Source organism: Symphalangus syndactylus, chromosome 23 (genome assembly GCF_028878055.3).
Source record: "Symphalangus syndactylus isolate Jambi chromosome 23, NHGRI_mSymSyn1-v2.1_pri, whole genome shotgun sequence".
Lineage (NCBI taxonomy): Eukaryota > Metazoa > Chordata > Mammalia > Primates > Hylobatidae > Symphalangus > Symphalangus syndactylus.
Window position 1 is genome coordinate 38,458,718 of NC_072445.2, and position 24,316 is coordinate 38,483,033.

The following is a 24,316-nucleotide window of genomic DNA, read 5'->3' on the forward strand; positions in this document are numbered from 1 at the left end:
TTTATGAGAGTATGGCTTGGGTAACACAACTTCCGGTGCGCTTTTCTTTACAGTTCGTAAGGTTCATAGGTATGAGAACAGCGAAGGTTCCGGGGCTACTTTGTGCTTCAGACTTCCATATTTCCATTTGCAGTTGGGTGAAGTGGTTAAGGCTGAAAGGGAACAGCTGGAGTCAAACAACTTAACTCAAATATCTGGGAACGATTTCGCGCTGAGGAAGACCCTTTGGGACTTGTAGCTCCACTCCGGGGAACGGACTCGCCGGGACTGACAGTTGCCTGAAGTGAGGCTGCGGGGAATGGCCGCCGCTGCGACCATGGCGGCTGCCGCCCGGGAACTGGTGTTGCGGGCTGGGACCTCAGATATGGAGGAGGAAGAGGGCCCGCTGGTGAGAGCGCGGAGCTGTTTCTCCTCCGTAGTTCCGGTGCTCCTAGCTTCAGAGCTAGGTTTAGGCACAAGGGTGGGAACTTGGCTGCTACCCGTGATATTACCTGTTTGGCTCCCCGTACCCTTCCCTGTGATCAGACCCGACCCTGAGCGGGACCCTAGTGGCTGAAACTCATGTTCTGGGGCACAATTTCAACTTCACTCCACATTTTGGGGTAGAGTCAAGAAGTAATATAGTGTAAAGGTTAAGAACATGGCCTCTGGAGCCAGACTGCCTGGGTTCTAATTCCATCTCTGCCACTTACACGCTGTGTGCCCTTGGACAAGTTAACCAGCTTCTCTGTGCCATCATTTCTCACACCTATAAGGTGAGGAAGATAGAACCTACTGTATACATCGTCGTTAGGATTAGATGAATGAGTATGTATAAAATTGCACCTGGCACGCCGGTAAACACTATGTGTTTTGACATTTCTAGAAAGCCTGCGGTTCCCCAGAGGTGTGATAGGACACCCAAGATGGCAGGAGTCTGAGGGTCTTAAATTTAAGTGCAAGTTCTGCTCTATCCTCTGCAATTCCTAGCTTTCCTCATTCGGTCATCTCCACTGCAGTGTCTTTTTTTTTTTTTTTTTTGAGACGGAGTCTCGCTCTGTCGCGCAGGCTGGAGTGCAGTGGCGCGATCTTGGCTCACTGCAAGCTCCACCTCCCGGGTTCACGCCATTCTCCTGCCTCAACCTCCCAAGTAGCTGGGACTACAGGCGCCCGCCACCACGCCCGGCTAATTTTTTGTATTTTTTAGTAAAGACGGGGTTTCACCGTGTTAGCCAGGATGGTCTCGACCTCCTGACCTCGTGATCCGCCCGCCTCGGCCTCCCAAAGTGCTGGGATTACAGGCGTGAGCCACCGCGCCCGGCCTCCACTGCACTGTCTTGTCTTTTACTTTTTTTTTTTTTAATTGTGACGGGTTTCCCTGTGTTACCCAGGTTGACCTTGAACTCCTGATCTCAAACAATTTTCCCGTCTCAGCTTCTAAGTAGTTGGGACTACAAGGAGCCCGCCACCATGCTGGGCTACCTCCACTGTCTCACTGGATCGTCTCACTCCTTGTCGTATTCCTTACCCATCAGCACAAAATAGGAGAGTGGGTACAATGTGAGACTCTTAGAATTTTTCAAAGCAGTACCTGTGGCTCCCAGTAAATGCACCTCCTTCTCACTTGAAGGACTGGGGATATCCAATTATATTTTTTCTTTCTGTCTTTCACCGTACCCTACTCCCATTAACTTATCCCTTTCCAGGCGGGTGGTCCTGGGCTCCAGGAACCACTGCAACTTGGGGAGTTGGATATCACTTCTGATGAGTTCATCCTGGATGAAGTGGATGGTAAGTGATGGCAGTACCTGTAATCTGAGGCATGGGGGCTGGAAGGAATAAGGTAGGGATTGGTGTGCAGATACTCAATGTGGGGAGAGGGAGCTGTGGAGCTGGACCCTTATGATAAACTTCTATTTCCAGTTCACATTCAGGCAAATCTGGAGGATGAGTTGGTAAAGGAAGCTCTTAAAACGGTGAGGCTTTCCCCTGTACTAATCTGCCCTTCTATCTACTCTCCCCCAAAAGGAAAAACAACAGTCTCTTGCTTTTGTTGTATCAGCCTGGTATCTGACCCTTTAGTCCTTCACTGATTCTGTTACAGTGTGCTTTTACTGAGACTTCTTTCTGACCTGTCATCTTTATGTTCTCCCAGGGTGTAGATCTCCGTCACTATTCAAAGCAAGTTGAGCTGGAGCTACAGCAGATTGAACAGAAATCCATTCGGGATTGTATCCTCCAGCAGAGGGAAGGGGTGGTGCTATTGACATGGGGATTTTGTGGCGTGTGGTACAGATGTCCCAGCTGGGGTCAACATCTCTGAGGTTTCTGTCACTTCAAAGAGAAATTGGAGAGTTACTACAAATCTGAGGATCTCCCATCTTCACCATGAGGCCCCTTGACTTTTTGTGGGTCAGATATTCAAGAGAGTGAGAATATAGCATCTCTACACAACCAGATCACAGCCTGTGATGCTGTCCTGGAGGTTAGTAATCATGACCTGTGACCCCTAATAGCTACTCTGAACCAGATCATGGACTCTGGTGCCATTTTTAGGTCATCAGCCTCAAGATGGGGACAGGTTAGGGTCATTTTCAAGATGACTTCAGGAGCCTTTTTTGTTATTACTGCCATATTTAATGTTATTTCCTGATAATCTGGGGTGTCTCATCATCTGCCACCCTCAAGGACTGATAAATACTGAGGACTTCACAAAGAGTCTTTGGTGGCCCACTTATCCCCTACAAACCCTATAGCACTCCAGCAACATCTACCCTCCCTACAGCGAATGGAGCAGATGTTGGGAGCTTTTCAGAGTGACCTCAGCTCCATCAGCTCTGAGATCCGGACACTGCAGGAACAGTCAGGAGCCATGAACATTCGACTTCGAAATCGCCAGGCAGTTCGGGGGAAACTTGGGGAGCTTGTTGATGGTCTGGTGGTGCCTTCTGCTCTGGTCACGTGAGTTACCAATTTGAAGGGTCATAATGTCCATAGCAGGTGGATGGGCTGGGGTGACCTACCCTATTTACCATATGGGTCTACTGGCTCCAGGTTAAGTGCTTTTTAGAAATTAGTAGCCAGGTTAACCACCATTTTTTTAGGCATGCATTAGGCATCAAAGATTAAGATTAAGAATGATGTAAGATCAGGTGTATAGTGGGGAGGTCCAGGAATAGAAAACTTTGTACATGTGTCCTGACTATATGGTACAATGCAAGGTGGTAGAGATGACAGGGGCTGGAGGTAAGGAGTGTGGTCTGGATCTGGTTTAGGGATGTCTGGGTCTCCCTTGTAACTCATCCCACCCCTCCCTGCTACCCAGGGCAATTCTGGAGGCTCCAGTGACAGAGCCCAGGTTCTTGGAGCAGCTACAGGAGCTGGATGCCAAGGCAGCCGCAGTCAGAGAGCAGGAAGCCAGAGGCACAGCAGCCTGCGCAGATGTCAGAGGCGTGCTCGATCGGCTCCGGGTCAAGGTGGGAAGTAGGGATGGATACCTTGGAGGCTACTGGAAGCAGCCTTCCCAAGATCTTCACTATGGATTTCCTTGGCAGAGCTCACTGTAGCCTGTCTCCAAGAACTTCACCCTGCCTTTTCTGGGCAGCCCCATTCTTGCCTCTCTGGGTTTCCCTGAAAATCTTGAGAAATACAAAAGAGATATTCACCACCCTTCTGCCTATGTTTACCATTTGTTGCTTCCCCCAGTTCCTCTCATACAGCAAAAGGGTTGCAGCTTCATGCCATGTGTTTGGTTCCCCACATCTAGGCAGTGACGAAGATCCGAGAGTTTATCCTCCAGAAGATTTATTCCTTCAGGAAACCCATGACCAACTATCAGATCCCCCAGACGGCCCTGCTGAAGTACAGGTCACAACCCCAAGGAAGTGCATGGGATGGCCTTTGAGCTTTTGAGCAGCCTAGTGTGGGCATCTGGTTTCTTGGGAGACAGGTAGACTGACATGTTCCTGACCCCCTAGGTTCTTCTATCAGTTTCTGCTGGGCAATGAACGAGCAACAGCAAAGGAGATCAGGGATGAATACGTGGAGACGCTGAGCAAGATTTACCTGTCTTACTACCGCTCTTACCTGGGGCGGCTCATGAAGGTGCAGGTAAGGTCAGGAGGGAGAGGCATTCCTGGGCACATGGACTGGGAGGAGGGGACATCCCTGGGCAAGGAATATTTTATTGTGTTGTGGGAAGACACAGTTATCAGTTCTCTTTTCTCTTTTCTTAGTATGAGGAAGTCGCTGAGAAAGATGATCTAATGGGTGTGGAAGATACAGCGAAGAAAGATATCCTAGTACTGGGGAACCCTCATGCCAGGCCTTGAGAATGGGAGGACTTTCGGCTCCAGCCACCGACACTGCTCCTTACCTTTTCCTATGGGACTGAAACCTTTTAGAATGTGATGAAAACTATAGCCTCCCTCCCCAGAAAGATGCACACATTATTTTGACACATAGTTTTGCATATGATTGCAGGGGAGGGAGAGACACCCTGAAGCCCATTTACAGATGTCAGCACGTGGGGCCCCAGTAATGGGGCCTGTCTGGGGTCCCCGCAGATAGTGAGTCTTTGGGCCCAGTTATGGTCTCATTGTTTTCCCTGACTCTAACCCATCTTACGATTCTTCTCAAAGCCATCGCTCCGCAGCAGGAACACCATTTTCACCCTAGGAACCCGCGGCTCTGTCATCTCCCCCACTGAACTTGAGGCCCCCATCCTGGTGCCTCACACAGCCCAGCGTGGAGAGCAGAGGGTATGAGGAGGAACAAGCTTCAGTCATGAAAGAGGCTCTGAGCATGGCGGGGAGGGAAGGCCAGACCTCAGGGCAGAGCTTCCCAACCTGCAGGCCCTGTCTTAATCCCCTTAGACTTGGGAGTGGCCTTCTCCAATCACTCCAGCCTGCTGTGATGTGAAAAGAGCTGGGAACCATTGACTTAAGGGCATGCAGAGGGGAGAGACTGGATGAGGGGAATGACGGTCAGAGGCAGGTGTTGAGGTGGATGCAGGAGTAGCAACAGCAGGTAGGTGTAGGCCCTTTTTGTACCCCTATGTTCCCCCACCTTTTCAGTGCCCATTCAGCTTGCTCTTTGACAGCCTGGACCTAGATAGATGCGAAGGGTCTGCCTAGCTCTTATTACTCAGGTTTACTGATTTTCCAGCCATATCCATGGGAAGTCAGTGTTGGGGTCCATCCCTTCTGTTTTTCTTCTTTACTCCTCCTCTCCCAGTATCCATTTGAGGCCCTCTTCCGCAGCCAGCACTACGCCCTCCTAGACAATTCCTGCCGCGAATACCTTTTCATCTGTGAATTTTTTGTTGTGTCTGGCCCGGCTGCACATGACCTGTTCCATGCTGTCATGGGCCGTACACTCAGCATGACCCTGGTAAGACTCCTACTTCCTGTACTGTTCAACACCTTTGTCCCCAGTCTTCATCAACAGCATAGTGGGGTCCTGACTGGTAGAACCGAAATCAGGATCACCTCATTCTAAAATGTCTAAGCCTTGGCTGGGCATGGTAGCGCATGCCCATAATCCCAGCACTTTGGGAGTCCAAGGCAGTAGGATTGCCTGAGCTCAGGAGTTTGAGACCAGCCTGGGCAGCAACCTCATCTCTACAAAAAATGAAAGATTAGCCGGGTGTGTGTTGATGTATGCCTATGGTCCCAGCTACCTGAGATGCTGAGGTGGAAGGATTGCTTGAGCCCAGGAGGTCAAGGCTGCAGTAAGCCATGCACTCCAGAGTGAGACCTGTCTCAAAAAAAAAAAAAAAAAAAAAAAAAAAAAGTCGGGTGCGGTGGCTTATGCCTGTAATCCCAGCACTTTGGGAGGCTGAGGCGGGAGGATCACAAGGTCAGGAGTTCGAGACCAGCCTGACCAACGTGATGAAACCCTGTCTCTACTAAAAATACAAAAATTAGCTGGGCATGCACGGCCTGTAATCCCAGCTACTCAGGAGGCTGAGGCAGGAGAACTGCTTGAACCTGGGAGGAGGAGATTGCAGTGAACCAAGATTGCGCCATTGCACTCCAGCCTGGATGGCAGAGCGAGACTCTGTCTCAAAAAAAAAAAAAACTTGTTACTTAGACTTGTCACAGTGTTACTCCCCATGAAATCCTCAGTGTGTAGGGTCCCTTAGACTACCCCTGCTGCTGACCTGCAATCAGGCAATAGCATGTGAAAACTGAGGGTTCCCCAAATCTTGGTGCTCAAACCCCTGACCCAAGCTCAGCCCTGAACTCTGCTGCGATAGGCTTGTGATCATAGATCCTGGTGCGGCCAGGTGCAGTGGCTTACGCCTGTAATCCCAGTACTTTGGGAGACCAAGGCAGGAAGATTGCTTGAGGCCAGGAGTTCAAGACCAGCCTGGGCAATGCGGCAAGACCTTGTCTACAAAAAATTTAAAAATAAACTTAACCAGGCATGGTGGCACACACCCATGGTCCCAGTTACTTGGCAGGCTGAGGTGGGAACATCACTTGAGCCCAGATGTTTGAGGCTGCAGTGAACTATGATTGTACCATTACAATCCAGCCTAGGTGACAAAGCAAGAACCTGTCTCTAAAGGCAAAAACACCGGGCGCAGTGGCTCACACCTGTAATCCCAGCACTTTAGGAGGCTGAGGTGGGTGGATCGCCTGAGGTCAAGAGTTTGAGACCAGCTTGACCAACATGATGAAACCCCATCTCTACTAAAAATACAAAAATTAGTCGGGTGTGGTGGCAGGCACCTATAATTCCAGCTACTCAGGAGGCTGAGGCAGGAGAATTGCTTGAACCTGGGAGGCAGGTGGAGGTTGCAGTGAGCCGAGATTGCGCCACTGCATTCCAGCTTGGGCGGCAAGAGCGATACTCCATCTCAAAAAACAAACAAAAAGCCAAAAACATAGATCCTGGTGGGTAAGGCAGTAAGACCACCCGGGTGGCAGTGGACAGGAAAGCAGGAGGCAGTTGCATTTTATGTCTCTCTCTTCTGTCCTGTCCAGTGCATCATCCCCAAAGAAACACATGCATTTGTTCATAGTCACTGAGGACAACAAACTGACATTCTCTTTTAATCCTCTGCTTGTTCCCCAATCACACAGAAACACCTGGATTCCTATCTAGCTGACTGCTACGATGCCATTGCTGTTTTTCTCTGTATCCACATTGTTCTCCGGTTCCGTAACATTGCAGCAAAGAGGGATGTTCCTGCCCTGGACAGGTCACTGAATTCTGGTCCTTGATGCCCAGCAGGCCACGAACTCTCTTGGTCTTGCATGACTCTGCCCTGACCTTAGACTCCTGCTGACCTGGTATCATCAACCTTTATTCCCATTCATTTGCTCTGGAGGCAGTACTGCTGCTTTTTGACTCTCCTTTCTCCAACCACTGCCCCCCAACCCCCACAACTAGCTGTTGACCATTAAACTGAATGATGCCCCACTCCCTCCCATCCCCCTCCAACATTCCTTGCCGGCTGACCTCTGATTCTGATTAAACCCACAGGTACTGGGAACAGGTGCTTGCCTTGCTATGGCCACGGTTTGAGCTGATCCTGGAGATGAATGTCCAGAGCGTCCGAAGCACTGACCCCCAGCGCCTAGGGGGGTTGGATACTCGGCCCCACTATGTGAGGGAGGGCAAGGGTAACAAAGGGTTCTTGAAAGGCAGGGCTCTAAGCATCATTGTGGGGGTTGGCCAAGGTCACAGTTGTGTCATGGGCCACGCTATGAGCAGGCATTCTGGGAGGGTGGTAAAACTCATGGTGAGTGGTGCACTGTGGGTAGGAGGGACTGGAGGTAGAGTCACATCACATGGAGGTGGGTTGGCTAAGGAAGTTGGGAGGTTGCGTTGGTTGGGCCAGGAGGTGGGTGTGATTTTCCTTCCCACTCTCTCCTAGATCACACGCCGCTATGCAGAGTTCTCCTCCGCTCTTGTCAGCATCAACCAGACAATTCCCAATGAACGGACCATGCAATTGCTGGGACAGCTGCAGGTGAGGGTCGGACAGGAGAGACTTCCCAGCAGCAGGGCTGCTGCCAGTGGGTGGAGTCTGAGGAGGAGCTAGATGGGGCCCAGATGACCTTGCTTTCTGGTGTCACCTCTTCCTCTCTGCCTTTTCAGGTGGAGGTGGAGAATTTTGTCCTCCGAGTGGCAGCTGAATTCTCCTCAAGGAAGGAGCAGCTTGTGTTTCTGATCAACAACTATGACATGATGCTGGGTGTGCTGATGGTAATAGGTGCTCCTTCTCCTTGTCTTCCTACCCACAAAATTCGGTTTCCCCCACTGCTTTGTTAGCTCTGTGAGGGCAGAGATGATGCCTGTCTTGTTCAGTGTGTTACTTTTGGAGTCTGGCACAGTGTCCAGCTTAGTACAATAAGTGTGGAATGAAGGGGACATCCTGAAGTAAAGGACTGTTTTCCCCAAACTAGACATTTCCCTTTGTCTTCCCTTAGGAGCGGGCTGCAGATGACAGCAAAGAGGTTGAGAGCTTCCAGCAGCTGCTCAATGCTCGGACACAGGTAGGGGTGTGGGGAAAAGGGAAGAGACAGCCTTGTGTGCTGTTTTCAGCTCTGTGAGTGTGTGTGTGTGTGTGTGTGTGTAGGGAGTGGCATAATGGACCTCAGGTATGCGGAATTACTGTAACTCTTGATTCACAACATACTGTCATTATTGGTCTATTTTATTTTATTTTGTCTTTGTTTTTTTTTTTTTTTTTTTTTTTTTTTTTTTTTTTTTTTTTTTGAGGCAGAGCGTTGCTCTGTCACCCAGGCTGGAGTGCAGTGGCAGCATGAACATGGCTCACTGCAGCCTCAACAGCCTGGGCTTAAGCGATCCTTCTACCTTAGCCCCCTGGGTAGCTGGGACCACAGGTGCGAGCCACCATGCCTAGCCAATTTTTTATTTTTAGAATGAATTTTATTTTTTTCTTTATCTATCCTCTCAAGCATTTATCCTTTGTGTTATAAACAATCCGATTACACTCTAAGTTATTTTAAAATGTACAATTAAGTTATAATTGACTATAGTCACCCCGTTGTGCTGTCAAATAGTAGGTCTTATTTATTCTTCCTATTTTTGTTTGTATCCATCAATCATCCCCACCTTCTCCCCAGCCTTCCAGTAGCCTTCCCAGCCTCTGGTAGCCATCCCCTTCTACTCTCTTCGTACATGAGTACATGAGTTCAATTGTTTTGATTTTTAGATCCCACAAATAAGTGAGAACACATGACGTTTGTCTTTCTGTGCCTGGCTTATTTCACTTAATATAATGATTTCCAATTCTATGCATGTTGTTGCAAATGACTGAGTCTCATTCTTTTTTATGGCTGAGTAGTACTCCATTGTGTATATGTCCCATGTTTTCTTTACCCATTCATCTGTTGGTGGACACTAAGGTTGCTTCCAAATCTTAGCTATTGTGAACAATACTGCAACAAACATGGGAGTGCAGATATCTCTTCAGTGTACTGATTTCCTTTCTTTTGGGTATATACCCAGCAGTGGGATTGCTGAATCATATGGTAGCTCTACTTTTAGTTTTTTGAGCAACCTTCAAACTGTTCTCCAAAGTGTTTGTACTAATTTACATTCCCACCAACAGTGTATAAGGGTTCCTTTTTCTCCACATCCTTGCCAGCATTGTTATTGCCTGTCTTTTGGATAAAAGCCATTCTGACTGGAGTGAGATGAGATCTCACTGTAGTTTTGATTTGCATTTCTCTGATGATAGTGATGGTGAGTCCCTTTTCATATATGCCTGTTTGCCATTTGTATTCTTTTGAAAAATGTCTATTCAAATCTTTTGCCCATTTTTTAATAGGATTATTAGACTTTGTCATGTAGAGTTGTTTAAGCCCCTTATATATTCTGGTTATTAATCCCTTGGCAGATGGGATTTGCAAATATTCATTGTCTCTTTACTTTATTGTTTCTTTAGTTGTGCAGAAGCTTTTTTTTTTTTTTTTGAGATGGAGTTTTGCTCTTGTTGTCCAGGCTGGAGTACAATGGTGCAATCTCAGCTCACCGCAACCTCCGCCTCCCAGGTTCAAGCAATTTTCCTGCCTCAGCCTCCTGAGTAGCTGTGATTACAGGCATGTACCACCACACCTGGCTAATTTTGTATTTTTAGTAGAGATGGGGTTTCACCATGTTGGTCAGGCTGGTCTCAAACTCCTGACTTCAGGTGATCCGCCCAGCTCCGTCTCCCAAAGTGCTGGGATTACAGGAGTGAGCCACCATGCCCAGCTGTGCAGAAGCTTTGTAACTTGACGTGATCCCATTTGGCCATTTTTGCTTTGGTTGCCTGTGCTTGTGGGGTATGGCTCAAGAAATTTTTGCCCAGACCAATGTCTTGGAGATTTTCCCCAGTGTTTTCTTGTAGTAGTTTCATAATTTGGTCTTAGATTTAAGTCTTTAATCCATTTGATTTGGTTTTCATATGTGGCGAGAGATAGGGGTATAGTTTCATTCTTCTGTGTAATGGATAGCCAGTTTTCCCAGCACCATTTGTTGAAGAGACTATCTCTCTTTCTCTCTCTTTTTTTTTTTTTTTTCCAGACAGAGTCTTGCTCTGTCACCTAGGCTGGAGTGCAGTGGTGCAGTATTGGCTCACTGCAACCTCTGCTTCCTTGGTTCAAGTGATTCTCCTGCCTCAGCTTCCTGAATAGTTGGGATTACTGATGCCTTCCACCACGCCGGGCTAGTTTTTGTATTTTTAGTAGAGACAGGATTTCACCATGTTGGCCAGGCTTGTCTTGAACGCCTGACTTCAAGTGATCCTCCCACCTTGGCCTCCCAAGTGCTAGGATTACAGGCGTGAGCCACCGTGCCTGACCAAGAGACTATCTTTTGCCCAGTGTATGTTCTTGGCACTTTTATAAAAAATGAGTTTACTGTAGGTGTGTGCCAGCTAATTTTTTAATTTTGTAAAGACAGTGTCTCGCCATGTTGCCTGGGCTGGTCTTGAATTACTGCCCTCAAGTGAAAAATCTTATGATTCTTTTTTTTTTTTTTTTAAGAGACGGAGTCTCGCTCTGTCTCCCACACTGGAGTGCAGCGATACGATCTCAGCTCACTGCAACCTCCGCCTCCCAGGTTAAGTGATTCTCCTGCCTCAGCCTCTGAGTAGCTGGGACTACAGGCGCGTGCCACCATGCCCAGCTAATTTTTGTATTTTTAGTAGACATGGGGTTTTACCACGTTGGCCAGGCTGGTCTTAAAACTCCTGACCTTAGGTGATTCACCCGTCTCAGCCTCCCAAAGTGCTGGGATTACAGGCATGAGCCACTGTACCCGGCCCAGATTCTGTTTTTAATGACACTGAAAAACAGAGTGAATTTTTGTTTTGGCATATATATAGCTCTACTTTTAAAAGCAAGAACACACACAAAAAAGGGGGAAAAAAAGCAATAACACAATAAATGCAACATTTAGATCAACGAGTACCTGTGCACGAGAAGCACAGGGATGGTTTCGGTAGGATTTCATAGTTTGATGGTGACTTTTGCCAAGCTGCTACTTCTTGGATTGTGTGGTGTGTTCGTGAGTGTTTATATCATTAAAAAACAAAACAGCCACTGCACTGGGTTGTTTTATTTTTTAATGATATAAACACTGATGAGACAAGGCAAGAAAACAGCAAGGCAGAAAAAAAAAAAAAGCCAGGCATGGTGGTGTGCACCTGTAGTTCTAGCTATTTGGGAGACAAAGGCGAGAGGAGCACTTGAAATCCAGGAGTTCGAGGTTACAGCGAGCTATGATCATGCCATTGCAGTGTACCCTTGGCAACAGAGCAAGACCCTGTCTCAAACAGCAAAACAAAACAAAAACCCCCAGAATCATAGGATTTTTTTCATGCATAATTTTTCTAATATTGCCATATTATTGCATATGGCAATAGCTCATTCCTTTTCACTGCCATATATGACTTGTGTGATTAAACATATTCTATAAATGGATTGTTTCCAGTTTCTTGCTTCTGTGAGCATTGTTTTATGAATAATCATGTCTTTTAGCACACATAGATATTGATTATCTTCATCAAAAGTTTCTCTTGGGTATAAACCTAGGACAGTAGTCTTGCTGCTTATAAGATATGCAGTATTAGTCTTTATGAGACAACGATAAGTTGTTTTCCTAAGTAGTTCCTTCTCACCAGCAATATGTAAGAATTCCTACTGAGCCACATTTTCTCCACCATGTGGTATTATCAGATCTTTGCCATTTTTTTTCTTTTTTTTTAAGAGACCAAGGATGCTGCTAAAGATGCTTGGGATCAGAAATGTTTCAGATTTTGATTTTTTTCGGATTTTGGATTACTTGCATTATTTTTACTGGTTAGCATCCGTAGTCTGGAAATCTGAAATGCTCCAAAGAGCATTACCTTTGAGCATCATGTTGATACTCAAAAACTTCCGTATTTTGGAGCATTCTGGATTTCAGATTATTGGATTAGGGATACTCAACCTGTATTTCAGTGGGTCTTTATTTGTAATTTCCTGATTACTAATAACATTGAGCATCATTTCAAATGTTTAGTAACTATATGTAGGGGTTCAGTCAGGCTGGTGGGAAAAATGTTAGTTACGATAGCCACAAACCCTCTTGGAAGGCCTAAGAGTTTGCATTAACTTCAGTAATAGATATGGTTGAAGGCGACCTGATCTTTACCTTTAGTTAAATAAATTAGAGTAATAACAAAGGAATGTGGGGAAGTTATCTAGCTAGCTTGTTTACCCATGTGGTCTTAAGACTAACCGTTGATGTACTGCAGGTGCTTAATTGCTTTCTATTCAGGAAGTCCACAATGTCAGTTACCCTGTAGTGGTGTTGACTCAAGTCTTTGTCAATTAATCTTTACTGAATAAATGCGAGTCTCACTAGCTGGTCAGGGCCACCATTGCAACTGTTTACAGTACTCTCCAGGGAGTCTGTAAACAGCCTGGACACACTCAGCTGGACTGGCAAAGCAGAGTATCTGTGTGTCAGTGTACCTCATTCATCCGTCGCTGAGTCAGGGGTCTGCAAGGGACAGACTCCCCGAAGCTGGTGCCCTGTGTGAGGAGCGTCACCACAACTATACAATTTTTTTTTTTTTTCTGTAAAATGGCTGTCATAGCATTTGACCTTTTAAAAATCGGGTTGTGGCTGGGCAGGGTGTACACCTGTAATCCCAGCACTTTGGGAAGCTGAGGCGGATGGATCAGTTGAGGCCAGTAATTCAAGACCAGCCTGGCCAGTATGGCAGAACCCTGTCTCTACCAGAAGTACAAAAATTAACCAGGCATGGCGGCGCATGCCTGTAGCCCCAGCTCCTCAGGGGCGCTGAACTGGGAGGTGGAGGTTGCTGGGAGGCAGAGGTTGCAGTGAGCCAAGATTATGCCACTGCACTCCAGCCTCAGTTACAGAGTGTGACTCTCAAAAAATAAAGAAAAAAATAAGGCTGCTAGTATTTTTTATTTATAAGAGTTCTTTGTATCGTCTACATACTAATCTTGTTGATTATACATATGTTACAGATTATCTTTTAGTATGTATCTTTTTAGTTTTTTTGTTTTTGTTTTTTTTTTTTTTTGGTGAGATGAGGGTCTTTCTATGTTGCCCAGGCTCCTGGGCTTAAGAGATCCTTGCACCTTTTTTTTTTTTTTGAGACAGAGTCTGGCTCTGTCCCCCAGGCTGGAGTGCAGTGGCACCATCTCGGCTCACTGCAAGCTCTGCCTCCCGGGTTCACGCCATTCTCCTGCTTCAGCCTCCCGAGTAGCTGGGACTACAGGCGCCCGCCACCACGCCCTGCTAATTTTTTTGTATTTTTAGTAGAGACAGGGTTTCACTATGTTGGCCAGGATGGTCTCGAACTCCTGACCTCGTGATCCGCCCACCTCGGCCTCCCAAAGTGCTAGGGTTACAGGCTTGAGCCACCGCGCCTGGCCTTTTTTTTTTTTTTTTTTTTTTTGAGACGGAGTTTCACTCTTGTTGCTCAGGCTGGAGTGCAATGGCGTGATCTCAGCTCACTGCAGCCTCCTCCTGGATTCAAGCAGTTATCCTTTTTCAGCCTCCTGAGTAGCTGGGATTACAGGCGTGTGCTACCACGCCCGGCTAATTTTTGTATATTTAGTAGAGATGGGTTTTGCCATGTTGGCCAGGCCAGTCTTGAACTCCTGACCTCAGGTGATCCATCCGCTTCAGCCTCCCAAAGTGCTGGGATTACAGGCATGAGCCACCGCGTCCAGCCTTTGTTTTTTTAATGTTGCTTTTTGATGAAAGAAATTGGTAATTTTAATATGATTGAATTTATCTGTCCTTCATTTTTATGTCTTTGTTTTTAGCAACAGTCTTGCTCTGTCACCCAAGCTGGAATGCAGTAGTGTGATCATAGCTCACTGTAGCCTCAACCTCCTGGGCTCAGGCAACCCTCCTGTCTCAGCCTCCCAAGTAACTGGGACTACAGGTGTGTGCCACATGCCCAGCTAATTTTTGTTGTTATTGTTGTTTTGTAGAGACAGAGTCTCACTATGTTGCCCAGGCTGGTCTCAAACTCCTGGCCTCAAGTGATCCTCCCACATCAGCCTCCCAAAGGGCTGGGCTTAAACAGCCACCATCTACCATGCCTGGCTATTTTTGTCCTGTTTAAGAAATTCCTGGGCTGGGCGTGGTGGCTGACGCCTGTAATCCCAGTACTTTGGGAGGCCGAGGCGGGTGGATTACAAGGTCAAGGGATGGAGACCATCCTGGCCAACATGGTGAAACCCCGTCTCTACTAAAAATACAAAAAAATTAGCTGGGCGTGGTGATGCGCACCTGTAGTCCCAGCTACTCATGAGGCTGAGGCAGGAGAATCACTTGAACCAGAGAGGTAGAGGATGCAGTGAGCCAAGATCGTGCCACTGCACTCCAGACTGGTGATAGAGTGAGACTCCGTTTAAAAAAAAAAAAATTCCTTATTACTCCAAGGCCAGACAAATATTATGCTACATTTTCTTCTTAATATTGTAGAATTTTGGCCAGGTGCAGTGGCTAAAGCCTATAATCCCAGCACTTCGGGAGGCCAAGGCAGGAAGATTGCTTGAAGCCAGGAGTTCGAGACCAGCCTAGGCAGTATAGTGAGACCTCATCTCTACAAAAAATTAAAAAAGTATATTAGCCAAGCATAGTGGCACACACCTGTAGTTTCTGCTACTCAGGTAGCTGAGGTGGGAGGATCACTTGAGCCTGGGAGGTCAAGGCTGCAGTGAGCCCTGTTTGCGCTGCTGCACTCCAGCCTGGGCAACAGAGTGAGACCCTGTCTCAAAAAAAACAATAAAATTAAAGAATAAATAAATAAATATATATATAATTTTTTTGTTACCTTTAAGTCTGAAATTTACTTGGAATTAATTTTTGTGTATGATGTGAGGTAGGGATCTATTTAATTTTTTTATGTGGATGGTTGGCCCAGAACCATTTATAGAAAATATTTTTCTTTCCTTTTTTTTTTTTTTTTTTTTTTGAGACAGAGTCTTACTCTGTCACCCAGGCTGGAGTGCAGGGCCACAATCTCAGCTCACTGCAACCTCTGCCTCCTGAGTTCAAATGATTCTCCTGCCTCAGCCTCCTGAGTAGCTAGGATTACAGGCATGTGCCACCACACCCAGCTAATTTTTGTATTTTTAGTAGAGATGGGGTTTCACCATGTTGGCTAGGCTGGTCTCAAAAAGTTTTCACATTTTAAAAAGTCGTTAAGGATTTTGATTAGAATTACATTGTCTATAGATTAATTTGGAAGAATTGATACTTTATAATATTGAAACTTCCTATCCATGATCATGATCATGGGCTCCCTATACTTTTTTTTTTTTTTTTTTTTTGAGACAGGTTTTGCTCTGTCACTCAGGTTGGAGTGCAGTGGCACAATCATAGCTCACTGCAGCCCTGAACTCCTGGGTCCAAGTGCTTCTCCTGTCTCAGCCTCCCAAGTAGCTAGGACTAGAGGCACACAGCACCACACTTGGCTTTTTTTTTTTTTTTCTGTAGAGAATACAAAATTTAAAAATTTAATTTTTTGTAGTGTCTCACTAAGCTGGGATTACAGATGTGAGCCACTCCACCTGGCCTCCTTCTCCAATTTTTAAGAAAGTCTTTTAATGTCTTTTGATAACCTTTTTAAATTTTCAGCACAAAGACACTGTAAGTCATTTGCCATATTTTTAGGTGGGTATAATACGTATGTTTAGTCCTACTAGGAATAAATAAATCTTTTCTAATCTTTTGTCTTTAACGTCTTATGTTTTTGATTTCTTATTCTACTGGCTAACACTCCCAGGATGATGTTTAGAAGTTGAATAGAAAGGTGATAGTGAGAACCCTTTTCCTATTCCTGATTTTGAAAGAATTGTTGCTGGCGCTGTGGCTCATGCCTGTAATCCCAGCACTTTGGGATGCTGAGATGGGAGAATCTCTTGAGCCCAGGAGTTTGAGGGGATCTTTGAGACTCCATTTCTTTTCTTTTCTTTTTTTTTTTTTTTTTTTTGAGACAGAGTCTCCCTCTGTCACCCAGGCTAAAGTGGTGCAGTGGTGCGATCTTGGCTCACTGCAAGCTCCGCCTCCCAGGTTCATGCCATTCTTCTGCCTCAGCCTCCCGAGTAGCTGGGACTACAGGTGCCCAGCACCATGCCTGGCTAATTTTTTGTATTTTTAGTAGAGACGGGGGGTTTCACCATGTTAGCCAGGATGGTCTTGATCTGACCTTGTGATCTGCCCGCCTTGGCCTCCCAAAGTGCTGGGATTACAGGTGTGAGCCACCATGCCTGGCTAAGACTCCATTTCTTTAAAAAACAAATAGCTAGGCATAGTGGCATGCACCTGTAGTTCTAGCTGCTTGGGAGGCTGAGGCGGGATCATTGCAGGAGATTAAGGCACCCACAAAGATGCACTTAAACCAGTTGTTTCTGCTGAGAGCAGCTGGGATTTGTCACTGGATTTGCCAGGTATAGAGACTCGCCAGCTGCCATCAATGCTTCTGGTCCTTTTTGGTCAGCCGCTGCTTCATATTACATAGGAAAGATTGTTAAAGCCCACTGCACTGTTTCCCTCTGGTCACTCCTCTGCTATCAAGGTGTTCTCTTTTGCGTAATAGAAAGCTTAAAGTTCATCTAAGTCCAGACCAGTACTCCTATAGGAATATAATGCATGCCACAAATGTGAGCCACTTAAATAATTTTAAATTTTCTAGAAGCTGCATTAAAAACTAAGGAGAAACAAATGCGAGCCACTTAAATAATTTTAAATTTTCTAGAAGCTACATTGAAAAGGAGAAACAAATGTGAGCCACTTAAATAATTTTAAATTTTCTAGAAGCTACATTAAAAAGTAAGGAGAAACAGATGAAATAATTTTTTAAACCACTACATCCAAAATATTATTTCAACATATAATCAATAAAAAATAGTACTGAGGCCAGCACGGTGGCTCACACCTGTAATCCCAGCACAGGCCAAGGCAGGGAGGATTGCTTGAATCCAGGAGTTTGAGACCAGCCTGGACATGGTGAAACCCCATCTCTACAAAAAATAAAAAAAAATGACTGGGGCGTGTTGGCACATGCCTGTTAGTCCCAGCTACTCAGGAGGCTGAGGTGGGAGAGTCACTGAGCCAGGAAAGTTGAGGTTGTAGTGAGCTGTGATTGTGCCACTGCACTCCAGCCTGGGTGACAGAGCAAGACCCTGTTTCCGAAAAAAAAAAGAAAAAAAGGATATACTTAAAATTTATTCCAATATGAAGTCTTCAAAATCAGGTGTATATATCATGCTTACAACACATTATATAATTTATGGCTCCTTCCTAGCAGGGGTCATTTTCTTTTTTTTTTTTTTTTCTTGAGACGGAGTCTCACTCTGTCACCCAGGCTGGAGTGCAGTGGCGCAATCTTGGCTCACTGTAAGCTCCGCCTCCCGGGTTCACGCCATTCTCCTGCCTCAGCCTCTCCGAGTAGCTGGGACTACAGGCGCCTGCCACCACGCCCGGCTAATTTTTTTGTATTTTTAGTAGAGACGGGGTTTCACTGCGGTCTCGATCTCCTGACCTCGTGATTCGCCCGCCTCGGCCTCCCAAAGTGCTGGGATTACAAGCGTGAGCCACCGCGCCCGGGCTGTTAGTTCAACTTTTCTTTGGCAAGTCTACTCCATGTGCCCCACCGTACACTGCTACGTTGTTGTTTGCATATGTGTGTGTGAAACTGCATTTAGGCAACTGTAATAGGTTGAATTTGGTTATTTAATCTCTGTCCAAAATCACATCACAAAGATGCCTTGATTATAGAAATATCCTTCCTTGCAGCATATTATTTGACACCCTCAGTGGATATAAGTGAATATTTTGAGGGAAGAATAGAAAAGATACAATTATTTTATATATATATATATATATATATATATATATATATTTGTTTGTTTTTTGAGACAAGTTGCTGTTCTGTCACCCAGGCTGGAGTGCAGTGACATGATCTTGGCTCACTGCAATCTCCACCTCCCGGTTCAAGCGATTCTTCTGCCTCAGCCTCGCTGAGTAGCTGGGATTACAGGCATAGTCATGCACCACCACACCTGGCTAATTTTTGTATTAATAATTTATTTTTAAATGGAATAATAATTTCACTTTCTTCTTACCAGATCTTATTGTCTGGGTTGTTTGTTTTTATAAAAGAGTTTTTTTGTTTGAATCTCCCTTTTACATTAAACAAAAATTAACATTTTATTATGGGAAATTTCCATATGCTATTAGAAAAGCATAGTGAACCCCCAGACATCATCAGTGATATGCAGTGTATAACAGTTCACGGACAGTTTTGTTTCATCTATACCAACACCTATTGCTTATCCTCCTTCTGTGTCCCCCAGTTACTTTGAATTAAATCTTATACATTATTATCACTTCATCTGTATCAGAATGTTTTTATTTTTTATTAAGAAAATTATTTTTGAGATAGGGCCTTGCTGTAGTGCCCAGGCTGGAGTGCAGTAGCATGATATAGCTCCCTGCAGCCTCGAACTCCTGGGCTCAAATGATCCTTCCACCTCAGCCTCCTAAGTAACTGGGACTACAGGTGTGTGCCACCACACCTGGTAACAGAATGGTTTTAAAAACTACAATATATCACACTTAAAAAAATTATCTTATTTAAAATAACTATTCAGATTTCCCCAGTTATTTCATAAATGATTTTTTTTTTTTTTTGAGACAGAGTTTCACTCTTGTTGCCCCCAGGCTGGAGTGCAATGGCCTGATCTTGGCACACTGCAACATCTGCCTCCCGGGTTCAAGCAGTTCTCCTGCCTCAGTCTCCCGAGTAGCTGGGATTATAGGCACCCACCACCACGCCCAGCTAATTTTTGTATTTTTAGTAGAGACAGGATTTCACCATGTTGGCCAGGCTGGTCTCAAACTCTTGACCTCAGGTGATCTACCCGCCTCAGCCTCCCAAAATGCTGGGATTACAGACATGAGCCACTGCGCCTGGCCTTCATAAATGATTTTTATGGTTCAAATCAAGATCCATATAAAGTCCATATATGTGTCTTTTTTTAATCTATAGGTTTCCCTTCCATCGTAACCCCCTCTCCTCTGCAATTTATTTGTGGAAGAAACTGAGTTATTGAGTCATTTGTCATCTAGAATGATGTACAGTTTAGATTTTGCTGACTGCATTCCATGGTGTGGCCAAACTTCCTCTGTCTGCTGTATTTCTCATAAATGTGTAATTAGATGGAAAGGCTTGATCAGATTTAAATTAGTTTTTCTTTTTTCTACAGGGATGTTTGAGAGGTAGTGGTACGTATTTCCATCAGGAAGCGCATAATGTCTTCTTGGCTCTCTTTGTGATGTTAGTAGCCATCAATTTCAGTGCCTAGATACGTTAATTAGATTTCTGTATCTCCTACTATCTCAAAATTTTCCATCTTCTGTCTGTGCTACATTCTGAGTCCTTTCTTCAGTTATAAATTCTAGTTCATTGTATAATTCTTGTTAATCTGTTGACTTTCTAGAACTGGCTTTTCATATCTAAAAAAATTTTCTTTTTTCAAGTCTGTTCATTCCTAACAGTTCTTACTAATTGGTCATTTTTACATCCTTACCTTTTTTTTTTTTTTTGAGACAGAGTCTTGCTCTATCATCCAGGCTGGAGTGCAGTGGCATGATCTCGGCTTACTGCAACCTCCACCTCCCAAGTTCAAGCGATTCTCTTGCCTCAGTCTCCTGAGTAGCTGGGATTATAGGCATCCACTACCATGCCCAGCTAATTTTTGTATTTTTAGTAGAGACGGGGTTTCATCTTGTTGGCCAGGCTGGTCTTGAACTCCTGACCTCAGGTGATCTGCCTGCCTCAGCCTCCCAAAGTGCTGGGATTACAGGTGTGAGCCACTGTGCCTGGCCAATCCTTAACTTTAGACATTGCACACAGTACAACTGCTATCCGTATTGGATAGTTCTAAGGTCAGCAGCTATTGCTTATTGTGTCTACTGACTCTTGGTAGCTGCCCTTCTTTTGTGTCTAGTGATCTTTGAGTTCATTGCTTGATCTTAACCAGGGGAACTGTATGGGCCAAAATTAGGATTGAGGATATTTTTCTCCATAGAGGATTTTCCTTAACTTTTGCAGCAGCTGAAAGATGCCATTCACATGGATCTACATTAGTCATGATGCCAGAAGTGGGCAAATCTGCTGACACCAGGACACCTGTGTATATGTGTTTGTGTCTTTCCAGGAATTCATTGAAGAGTTGCTGTCTCCCCCTTTTGGGGGTTTAGTGGCATTTGTGAAGGAGGCTGAGGCTTTGATTGAGCGTGGACAGGCTGAGCGACTTCGAGGGGAAGAAGGTATGAGGAAAATATGGTAATGATGGGATCAGTGGTAAGGGAAGTGGAAAAGAAAAATGAAAGGATGCAGATTACATGGTGGGGGAATAGAGTATGAAAGACTGGATTGAGAGAATACCAGAAAAGAGGGTTTGATGGTAAGGATGGCTATACCTTGGGGAGAACTTAGTAGAGTTGAAGATCAGCCAGATCCCTCTCTGACACTCTGTTTCCTCCTGCTATTAGCCCGGGTAACTCAGCTGATCCGTGGCTTTGGTAGTTCCTGGAAATCATCAGTGGAATCTCTGAGTCAGGATGTAATGCGGAGTTTCACCAACTTCAGAAATGGCACCAGTATCATTCAGGTGACCTGCAAGTCCCAGCCCCCACTCAGATCCCCCATCATTAATATTTTCCTCCATCTTTTTGCTGGGCTCAGCATCATCTAAGTGACCCTTGGTCTTCAGTTACTAGCTGTGCCCAAAGTTCTGTATGAGCCCTAACCTAATTCTTTTTTTTTTTTTTTTTTTGAGACAGAATCTAGCTCTGTTGTCCAGGCTGGAGTGCAGTGGCACAGTCTCGGCTCACTGCAACCTCCGCCTCCCAGGTTCAAGTGATTTTCCTGCCTCAGCCTCCCAAGTAGCTGGGATTACAGGCGCCTGCCACCACACCCAGCTAATTTTTGTATTTTTAGTAGAGATGGGGTTTCACTGTGTTGGCCAGGCTGGTCTCGAATTCCTGACCTCGTGATCTGCCCGCCATGGCCTCTCACAGTGCTGGGATTACAAGTGTGAGCCACTGCGCCTGGCCGCCTAACCTGATTCTTAAATCATCACTATTAGCACCATTTTACAGTTTGATCCCTCAATGACTTTCTTTGACCAGGGAGCGCTGACCCAGCTGATCCAGCTCTATCATCGCTTCCACCGGGTGCTGTCCCAGCCGCAGCTCCGAGCCCTCCCTGCCCGGGCTGAGCTCATCAACATTCACCACCTTATGGTGGAGCTCAAGAAGCATAAGCCCAACTTCTGATGTGCCGGAAACTGCCCTGAGATCTGCCAGTCATCTCCATGGACTTCTGCACCCCATTCCATACCCTTCTTCATGTGGGGTCCCCCTTCCAGTTTTCTCCTTGCTTTCCAGGCCCTTGACATGGCTTACCTGCCTTCACTCCCAGCACCTTGCCCAACAGGATAAGCTGGATCCCCCTTGGCCTTCTGAGTCTCCCAGTGTCTTCAGGTTTCCCAAGACCACTTCCCTGTGGGCTTCCAAAATGGCCTTTATCATGTCTCCAGTCTGTCACCCTCTTTTCCTGCTCCCATACACCCAAGGCTTGTTTCTTCCCCTGTAAAAACCTTCACTGCCTCAATCTCTGGTTCACTCAACTAGTCACCATGTCCTGAGGCATGAAGCCTCAGCTCTTGGAATTGCTGGCAAGGGGTGATGGCCTCTAAGTCATTGTGTTTTTCCAAGTGATTTCTGTAGCTTTTTGACCTAAGATCTCAGCAATTTGAACACTAACCCCTCCATTCCTGGCTCAAGAATTACTCCGAAGTCAGTCTGCAGAAAATAAATATTTAATATGACATGACACTTCTCCCGTTTCCTTTCTCCTTCCTCCTGAAGGTTTTCAGGTGGCCCCATCTCTAGAGTGACCTTTCCTTTCTGACTACTTCCTGGGTTTACATCCCTTCTGGTGGGTGTAACCTCTAACCTCTAGCTACTTCCAGGCCATTGGAGGAAGGTGGCCCCTGGCTAAAATAGCAGATGCTGCAAGGGCTGAGAACCAGGCCGCGCAGCCCCAGACACTGTCCCGAGGGCTCCCTTGGGACAAGCCCAAGCTGACTCTGGAATCCCTCCTCCGTAGCAGCTCCGTAGCTCCTCTGGTTGTGGCTGTGACAGCCTCTTTCGGGGGCTGCAGCACCCAACTCACACCCACACCGTTGGGGCAGGGGCAGACCAGGAGAAATTCATACCATCCATTTCTGTTTGACTTGGAGCCTTCCTGCTGTCCTCGCCTATACGCCTCTTTTGAACTTAGGCTAGGCTGGAGGGAGACGGGGACCCCTTTAAGGCCTAAGAGGAGAGGCGCAGTTAAGGAAAAATGGTAATTTGGGGATGTTTCCTGTGTCCTCCACCCCCACGGCCTAAACATTCCCTCCCCAGGTCCCTGGAGAGTGGTGGAAAGAAAGCGGTTACTCCCCGCTTAGGCCCTTCGGATGCAGGTCTAGCTCGCCGGCAACGGGAGGTGTCCTGAGTGGGTCTGTGACTGCCGAGCACACCCGCCGCGGAGCGGAGTCTGCTGCTTCCTGAGGCTGAGAGAGGATCCGGCTCCGGGCTCTCCTAATTGGCGGACGCGGCGGGGCGGCGTGGTAAAGCAGAGCGGAGCGGCATCTCAGCTCTCGCCTTTTCAGGGTTCCGCCCCATATCCGAGAGCCGCTCTCTAATTGGCTTGGGAAACCGTACCTCAGCGCTTTGGCCTAGCGACTTTGAACCTGTTTGCGCCTGAGACCGAAGTGCAGAAGAGGGCGAGCACAGGAGAGGCGTGGTGAATCAGCGATTCCTGATTGGCCAGGCGTGCCTTGAGGGCGGGGCCAGAACTGCGTCCTTAACTCACCTCGCCCTTGTCCAACTCACCTCGCCCTTGTCCAGCTCACCGCCTCCGCGTTGTTCCGAGTTTACCCCACCTGGCTCGCTGCGCTATGCGTTCCCTCACGCCTGCCGGATGCCAGGCGGCGGTGTGCCAGGCTCTGAGGGGCCGCGAGCTCACCCCAGACGCCGGCCCCGGGAATCCTCTGCTCCTCCACTTTCCCTTCCCACTGCTGGTTTCTTGCCCACCCACTTCTGTGTCACTCTTGGGGCATCCAGATGTTCTGGCATTTGACCTGACTCCAGCCTCAGCGCAAGGACGGGAGAAGGGCCAAGGGTATGAGATTTGGGACAGGAGAGGCATTGGCTACTCTGACAAAGAGCGTGGATTCCCAAGAAAGGGTCCCTAGATACCCCGCAGGGGAGACTGTCGAGACAGGCGACTTTAGCCAACTAGTGCTCGCACGCGGGGAGGGCTGTGCAGGCAGGCACCACGGTTCTTCACAGCCTTCATTCTTTCCTTCCCCTGTCCGTCGCAGAACCCAAATCCTCAGAGCTGACCGAGAAGCGCGTGTTGTTGCAGAAGTCACTGAGGGGCAGACCTGGAATATGAGCCGTGGGGCGAAGGGACAGCTCTGGAGACTCGTGATTCCGGAACCCGGTGGGCATTCAAGTGATACTGGAGCACGCAGTTTTCGGGGACATTAAGCTCGCCCCAGGGGTCCACAGGAACCCTGTGACCCAATGGTCTCTCTGGACAGGATGATCCAGAACAGACGATGAAGAGACAGAATAGCGTGAAAGAGAGCGGCGATACCTACACTGACCTCCGGAGGGCAGCATGATCAAGGGAAGGAGCTGTTCTCGCTCCGCTCAAACCCCCGCGCAGCCTCTGCGGCTTACTCCTGCTTCGGAAGGCGGCGAGCTGCGG

General features: G+C 46.7%; 1 protein-coding gene across 4 annotated transcripts; it reads left to right on the forward strand.

The window, feature by feature from the left end:
* Nucleotides 1-17: 17 nt before the first annotated feature.
* On the forward strand, nt 18-22,389 carry VPS52 (VPS52 subunit of GARP complex). 4 transcript variants are annotated; one of them, XM_063632357.1, is made up of 20 exons: nt 18-69; nt 1,686-1,770; nt 1,903-1,955; nt 2,135-2,210; nt 2,397-2,464; nt 2,765-2,940; nt 3,305-3,455; nt 3,746-3,846; nt 3,957-4,089; nt 4,215-4,272; nt 4,606-4,739; nt 5,215-5,370; nt 7,071-7,189; nt 7,474-7,597; nt 7,868-7,963; nt 8,092-8,199; nt 8,424-8,489; nt 20,706-20,817; nt 21,043-21,161; nt 21,682-22,389. In XM_063632357.1, exons 6-20 carry the CDS (start codon nt 2,768-2,770, stop codon nt 21,826-21,828), a joined length of 1,797 nt encoding a protein of 598 aa, XP_063488427.1. In that variant the 5' UTR covers nt 18-69; nt 1,686-1,770; nt 1,903-1,955; nt 2,135-2,210; nt 2,397-2,464; nt 2,765-2,767; the 3' UTR covers nt 21,829-22,389. The 4 variants fall into 4 exon arrangements, with proteins under 4 accessions (XP_063488427.1, XP_055120536.1, XP_063488426.1 ...); XM_055264561.2 differs by having other exon boundaries at nt 33-388; XM_063632356.1 differs by lacking the exon at nt 5,215-5,370 and having other exon boundaries at nt 57-388.
* Nucleotides 22,390-24,316: the final 1,927 nt, after the last annotated feature.